This window comes from Indicator indicator, assembly GCF_027791375.1.
Source record: "Indicator indicator isolate 239-I01 chromosome Z unlocalized genomic scaffold, UM_Iind_1.1 iindZ_random_scaffold_264, whole genome shotgun sequence".
Classification (NCBI taxonomy): Eukaryota; Metazoa; Chordata; class Aves; order Piciformes; family Indicatoridae; genus Indicator; species Indicator indicator.
Window position 1 is genome coordinate 3,262 of NW_026539174.1, and position 7,860 is coordinate 11,121.

General features: G+C 36.2%; 1 protein-coding gene across 1 annotated transcript; it reads left to right on the forward strand.

The window, feature by feature from the left end:
* Positions 1-204: 204 nt before the first annotated feature.
* On the forward strand, positions 205-5,205 carry LOC128979978 (trafficking protein particle complex subunit 13; the record flags this gene model as incomplete). Its single annotated transcript, XM_054398377.1, has 5 exons — positions 205-338; positions 1,254-1,452; positions 3,974-4,074; positions 4,858-5,005; positions 5,110-5,205. Coding segments are annotated over 5 exons (678 nt in total), but the record flags the coding sequence as incomplete, so codon positions are not given.
* Between the last annotated feature and the right edge of the window lie 2,655 nt (positions 5,206-7,860).

The following is a 7,860-nucleotide window of genomic DNA, read 5'->3' on the forward strand; positions in this document are numbered from 1 at the left end:
CAAAACTATCCCACATCCATTGTTCAGCAAGATACTTGTTGACTAACACTTTTGCTCCTGTTGTTACTGGGATTAAGGTTTTTTCTTGCATTAATTAATTTGATTTACAGGCATGTACTAAACGTGACTTTTTTAAACAATAGGACTGTCTACTGTTTTTAACAACACTAATCATATTTTCATGAACTTTTGGTTTTTTTTCAGACAGATGAAGTGTTTTTGGAAGCTCAGATTCAGAATATCACTACCTCTCCAATGTTTATGGAGAAGGTTTCTTTAGAGCCATCTATGATGTACAGTGTTGCAGAACTGAACACAGTTGACACAGCCGGTGAAAGGTATGTTCAGATTTAGTATCTTTGACTACAAAACTCTTTGTGTTACCATTTCATAAGATACATGCATGACAGTTTTGTGTATAGTCTGTAATGGAGGGATTGCACTTTTTTGTTTTGTTAAAAAGTTCAAATTCCTATTATGTGTATTCAGTTGGAAAAGCTGATGCAGTTTTCTTTTTATAAAAACTATTCTTAAAACTTTTTAATTCTATGCAGTAGAGAAATACCCAACTTAATTCTCAAATAATTTATAACATTTATACCATGGATGACATGGTAAGACGAAAATACACTTCTTCAGTATCTCTTCTATAAAACTTAGCCCACATCCCATTCTGCCTTAGTCTGTGTATACATAGATTTACAGGATTCATCTGAATTGTTCTTGCTTCCTTCTAGCTGATAACTGTTTTCAGTTGTTCTAATCAAGATCTAGGAAGGCAGCATGCAAAGTTAATCAGTGAAATCTGAGATCTTTGTAGAGTCTTAGAATATTGAAATTTGTCACACTGAAGTAAATTAAATATCATTCAGTCTCAACTGGTAATACCACAAATACCACAAGAGTTGTGTACCAAATAGCAAAAGTGAAATTACCATCATTGTAATTTAAACACTAAGATACCACATAATAAATTACAGTGTAGCAAAGTGGATTTCCAGATCACTTCTCTCTGGCTCAGGTGAATTGGTATTGGGAGTTTTGTTTGTTTGTTTGTTTGTTTTTCCCATCAGTCCTTGATGCTACATAAATTCTAGAATTTTTTTCTGTGGCGAAGATGTAAGAATATTCTGTGTGTTTTGCCAGGAATAAAATGCATATGGAGTAAGACTGCTGAGGGATGGGGAAAAAATGGTTCTTAGTTCTTCTTACAAATAACTGTTTAAACTAAGACCCAATGTTTTTTCTTTCAGTGAGTCTACTTTCGGCTCAAGGACTTATTTGCAACCTATGGATACACGTCAGTACTTATACTGCCTAAAACCAAAGCAGGAATTTGCAGAGAAAGCTGGAGTAATAAAAGGTGTAACAGTGATTGGCAAATTAGACATTGTATGGAAAACTAATCTGGGTGAACGAGGAAGGCTGCAAACCAGCCAGCTCCAAAGAATGGTGAGTTTAACTTAAGCATCAATTTAACTCATTTGGAATTCACATATGTTAATACAAATTTGAGAAAGATAACACATTTTGTCATTAAGTTGTGGCAAAAGCACTATTGTGAGGGACTGTATCTGAACAAAACCATTCTTGTGCCTTTTGGTCATGTGGATGGCAGCATTTTTTATTTTATTGAGGACTCGTTTTCTAGCACATAACATGCCTTTTTTCACAGTACTGAACAGCATAACTCAATGGATTGTTCACTGGAATGGCACAATTCCAAATTCCAATCCAAAATCAAGTAACCTATGTAGCAAAATACATTGGTTAGAATAGATTTAAGTTACTGAATACTATTTGACTACAAACTGAAAAGCACTGACAAAAGAACTCTTTAATTACGCCAACTATTGACACAGAGGTCTGCTTCCTAGTTCATAGATACTTTAGCTTCGAGTAACAGTTGTTATGTATAGAATAACTTTCATGTCCAGTTTTGATTGAATTTATTATGTTCTGTTTGATGTGGAAATTGTTAGTGAATTTGAAGTTGTTATTACTAGCTGCTTTGTCAGCTACATAGCCTGCCTACTCCGGTGCCTAAACTTGACTTGCATCTTTTTAATTAAGAATGTACAAGACAGAAGTAAAACAGTTTTAACAACTGAATCTTAGTGAAGTTTACGAAGCTTGTAACTGGGTTTCTGCCTCTTTGTCTCATGCTCACACCTGTCTTCTAGTAAGTGGAGAAATCCCATCGTCTTGGAACTGGGCAAGCCAACTTGGATCCTGTAAATTCACAGAGAGCTCACTAAAATTTGTCTGGTTTTAATTGAAGTGTTAAGTATCTATGTAACTCCCTCAAACTAGATACTGTCCATTTTCCTAAACTTAGTTACTCCTGTTACTTTGAACTTTGTTGCTTGTGTTCTAACTAATAAACTGTCTCATTTTCAATTGACCCTTCCTCTCATTTCTCTTCTGCCCCCCAGTCTATATTATCTCTGCATCCCTTCTTGTTGAACCATTGAGAATGGCACATGAAACACTCCTCTGCTAGTTTTAGTCATCCATCATTATTTTGTGCTAGTGTTTAACAGAGAAACGTGAGCTATTTTGTGTGCTTTGAGCAGCATCTCTCTTTGGAAAAGCAGCAGTTCCTGGGTGTTTTCTCCCTTCCCTCTCATCTTCTCATCTTTTATGGGATATCAGATTATTTTATTTCTAGGATCCTTTCACCTTCCAACCTTTTTCTCTTAATCCATTTAATATCCCTGTAACTATTGTTTCCCCTGCAGACTTAGAATTTTACATGTACTGTGCCCCTCTGTCATTGTTTTGGTTCAGATCAGGAATGCACAATATAAGCAAGTATCCTGGATCATCCCCACATACTGTAAAATTTGGGTGTGTTTTGTGGTCTTGGAATTTACAACTACATTGTTTATGCGTGACATTGAACCAGATAGATGCACGTCCACAGGATACCACGGCTGCTCCACTTGCTCACAGCTGTTCAATCCAGAACTAGAGTAGAATGATCCCAAAGTTAAAGAACAGTGTTCTGGAGTAGCACAAGCAAAGAAATCTCTCATTGATTCCATGCTTTGAGCAATTACCTCATTTTCAGACTAAAAGTATGTTTGTCTTTTTATGTTAACTGTAAGGCCTTTACCTCTAGCCATCGGTTCTTGCAGGCACCTCATTGTTAAGGCCAACAGGTAGGAATGTACTGGTTTAGGCTTTCCCATCTGTTCTGATCCTATCTTGCTTTGGTCAATTGCTGCTAAGTTTATTCCACAAAATACTATTTTTATTGTTGTTTTCCTTAGTACATCTCTCTTAAGAGTGGAGTCTAATGTTACGGAAAACTACATTGTTTAGGGATCTGGATGTAATTTTTTCCAGCAGATTTCCTCCTGTCACCTAATACAGTTGAAAGTGTGTGCCTTTTTCCAGTGCTGGATAATTACTTTTCTTTCTTGAAGGGTTCCAAACTTAGGTTGCTTGACTAGTAGCTGCCTGGCTTGGGCTTTTGGCTCACTTGCTTCTGCTTGCTACTGTTTTCTGATGTGCTTTTTATGCAAATAGGCTGAGGTACTTGTGCATATTAATATTATCTCATTTATTCAGTAAACTCTTATCTCAACCCAGACTTTTTTTGTGTGTCACTTTCCCTTCACTTTGGTGTTGTAGGAAGAAAGCTGTGTTAAACTAGCACAAGGTCTTAGAATAAAATTGGTGTTCTTGGAAACTGCATGTGGGTATTCAAACTTTAAAGATAAGAACTACATGAAAAACTTAGTAGTAAAGATAATCCTTCTCTGAATTATCAACCTATAAATAAAGTGGTCATCAGTAACGGATGGAGCACTGCTGTGATTTGGGTACAAATCTTCTACAGAGTCAATCTTCTTTCTGTAGATTCCTCTTACTCCATAAGCTTGTTGCTGTAAATAAAAACTTGAGTGGTAAAATCTTCAGGTTTACTATCCAGCATCTGAGAATATACATTCTCGTACCTTTTCAGGCTCCTGGTTATGGCGATGTAAGGCTTTCTTTGGAGACAATACCAGACACTGTAAATTTGGAAGAACCTTTTGACATTACATGTAAAATAACAAATTGCAGGTAATGATGTTATGTGATTCTTGTGCTTTTTCCTGAGTGGGTAAGTTGTGGCTTTGTTTTATATTTCAATAATTTCTCCTGAAACCACTCAAAGCTGGTCTTTACTATGAGTTGTAACAACATGAAATTTATTGAAACACACCTTTTGTATTACCATAATTTTGAACAAACAAACAAACAAAAAAACCCCAAACCCGAAACACCCGAAAGAAACAAAGAGAAAACCAAAAATATCCTGCCTTCCATCACAATCTGTTAGTAGTATTTGAACTAAGAGATTGCAAAAAATCTGTAGTGGAATTCCATGGAACTGCCTCTAGAATGCCTGCTAACCATGGTTACCATAGCCTTTTGTATGTCTTTATACATGGTTTGTCTTGGTTTGGGTTTACACTGTGATCTTCTAGTAGCCTTTTACAAAAAGGCTGTAAGAATGACATTTAAATAAATTCTAAATATAAGTTGAAACCAGGGACTAAAGCTTATGTATCTGGACTGCAGGTACTTCTCATAAAAATCTCATATTCCATCTAAAACACGAGTGGTATTCTGCTACTCAGTTCTGCTAAAGGCACAACAGCATGCTTGTGTTGGAGCAAGCTATATGCAACTGAAATACTGGGCATCACAGTAATTCTTGCTTGCTGCCTTGTAGTTATTTATAAGTACTTTAATTAATAGTAACCTGAATAATGAAGTGATCAAGATTCTACATGTCTGCAGTCCTTCAATGCTTAAAAAAAGCCCACAGGTTTATTCTTGTTTTTCAATTTTCTCCAGCAGTGAAAGGACTATGGATCTGGTTTTAGAAATGTGCAATACTAATTCCATCCACTGGTGTGGAGTTTCAGGAAGGCAACTTGGAAAGCTGCACCCGAGTTCATCCCTCCATCTTGCACTTACGTTGTTGTCCTCAGTACAAGGATTGCAAGTAAGTCTTTCCTAGCATAGCTTTGTTATAAAATAGCTGTTTCATAAGCTCAGTCGGTGTTTCTACTACCTCTTGTAACATTGTATTTCCCCTTTCTATTCTAGAGTGTCTCTGGCTTAAGACTTACAGACACGTTTCTGAAGAGAACATACGAATATGATGACATTGCACAAGTCTGTGTAGTTTCTTCAGAAGTCTAACAAAGCTGAAGAAAAACATTCTGTATTTCTGCTGGGCTTTTATTTTTGTTTAGGACCAATTTCATGATGGTTTAGCACCCAAATCATATTAAATGAGTACAAACAGAACCCAACCCCCTATGTAGCTATAAACATAATTATGCTTATTTAATTTCTCTGACAATTTTTTAATGTTTTAAAAACTCTTTTAAAACATGCATACATTTTATTTCCTGAAAATAGAGCCTCTGAAAAAAGCATAGCTCTAGCAAATTACATGGCATTAACATCACCTGAGGGTGAGATTGATAGGAAATTGTAGCATTTTGTACTGAAATAGTTTAAAAATAACAAAAACAGTTTTAAAATTGTGGTTTTGACAAAACTGCCTCAGTTTGAAGGAACAGACCTTTTACAGACAAGTTCCTGGAATCCAAACCTCCTAACAAGTACCTTGTAGTACCTGGTGTGGCAATGTGTTTGTGTGGTATATGCACAGACAAAGGAATTATATACCGTGATATGGGAATTGGATGAGAAAGTACAGCTGGCACTGTTGAGGCATTGACAGGTAGGAAGGGGAGCATCAGCCAAAGATGTGTTCTGGTTGTGGCTTAGACTTCGGAAAGCAAATCTGACCCAGCAATATAGGGCATGCTGTGAACAAGCACGTAACTTCCCAAGTAATAGGAAACTGAAAAATAAAATAGCAGAGCTAAGGCTTTTTTTTTTTAATTGTTAAACTAAGGCAGTGCAAATTATTCTTCCCATCTCAGAGGCATTTAATGAGATTTTTAGGAAAATGAGGAGAAAAACCCTCATGGCTGCCCTACTTTGAATTTTCCAAAGCATAAATGCAATAAGGGAATTCAGGACTTGGTTAAGCACTGGCATGTACTTTTCCCTTACTTCATTTTGACAAAAGAGAGAAATATTTTGGGCTGAAATTATCTAAGTCACCTAAAGGTAGCCATTTAATACAGAAAACAGACTGGCTCTCCTAGTTTCATATATGTTAAAGATTTTACTCAGTGGCTTGTCGTGTTTCTCAGCTACCATGATGGCACTTGGCAACCTTAGTTTTGACCATATTTTACCAAAGATTTCCCTGTGTAGAATAAAATTCTGAACTACTGGACAAACTTAGGATCAATTTACTAAATTGATGGAATGAGTCCATATTGGGAAAAATTCAAACTATATCCTCCACATCTAATAAAATGCAGATTACATTGGTTATAAACCCAGTATAATCAGGTATTTTAAAGAATGCGATTCACCTGTTACTCTAGATACATGAACAGTGAACAGTAAAACCACAACCATCCAGTCAAAAAATGTAAATAACTTTATTTATAATCTATTTTCAACTTAAATTGACACAAGTTGAACAAGACATAACCATACGGTGATAAGAGGCGGGAGAGGTACAGAAATGGTAGGCAAGTTGCATTTTACCAGTATGACATTCTGCAGCCCTTGGAACAGCATATGAATCCAAAGCTGCAGACCTAGCGCTTTCTCAGTATGCATGACTGATTTTACTCTGTACTTGTTACAAAACCAAATCTGTAACTGAAACAATTTCTAAACTGAGTATTTCATTAGGTGTCTTTATGATCAGGCATAGTCACAAGAGTATACTTCCATGCAAGCGTGTTACAGTTTACAATTTGAGTACAAAACCTTTTCTTCTCTAATAATTATCACACTTATCTACGGATGGAATAGTAATGATATAAATCCAGTTTGGTATTAAATGCGTATTTTCTGAGTTGAATGATAAACTGCAACTGACCTTAAAACAGTATTTCTAGGGATTGTAGTTCACCACTTCATCTAGCAGGATGAAAAATCTTAGTGCAAAATAAAGTGCAGTTATTACACAGGAAAAGATTCCTTCCCCACCCTGTGATTAAGACACATTGCATGACTCTAAAACAATCTAGTCTATTCTGGGCAAAATAGACTTCAAGCATAAATGAACCTTCTGTTCCTGGTTTCAATGGCAAAGCATGTAATGACAGCTCCTCTTACTGGTTTTGCTGTTTTAATTTAGGCTATAAAGCCCCTTCTATTAATATACAGGAAACGAAGATTGTTTACAAGTATTGTGCCAGTTGTAGCACATTCCTTCCTATGTAGCATATAATTAGCTAGTAGCTACATAACTAGGTAGTTAGCCAATGCCATCAATGTTTTAGTAAATATTCTGTAAACCCTGTATGTGACAACATTGTAGTGTGTGAAATGAAAGTTATGACTGTAATTTCAAGAGTAGTTTTCAAATAACTAACCAATGCTTAATTCCCTTTCAAACTGGGAACAGCTCTCCCATGAATCCAGTAAGCTGTAGGTCTTGTACATGACAGTACAACTTCTACAGCCAGTCTTTGTATCACACTTCTTAGTTCCTAAGGAATTTTCAAGAGGTTCTTGACATTCTTTCTGTCTTAAAGTAGAAAGGTGAGTGAGAGAGATCCTGCACTGCTGTCCAGATCACTCTGGATTTATTGGTTCCCGTTGTCAAAATTACTAAAACTCATTTTGAGCAGTTGGACATAGGAAGAAAGAACGAAAAGGAGCTGGTGCAGTTCAACAGAAGATATGCTAGGAGTAATGCTTCTCTCCTGACACAACATGCTACTCCAAGCAATGTTTGTACAGTAGTTGCAG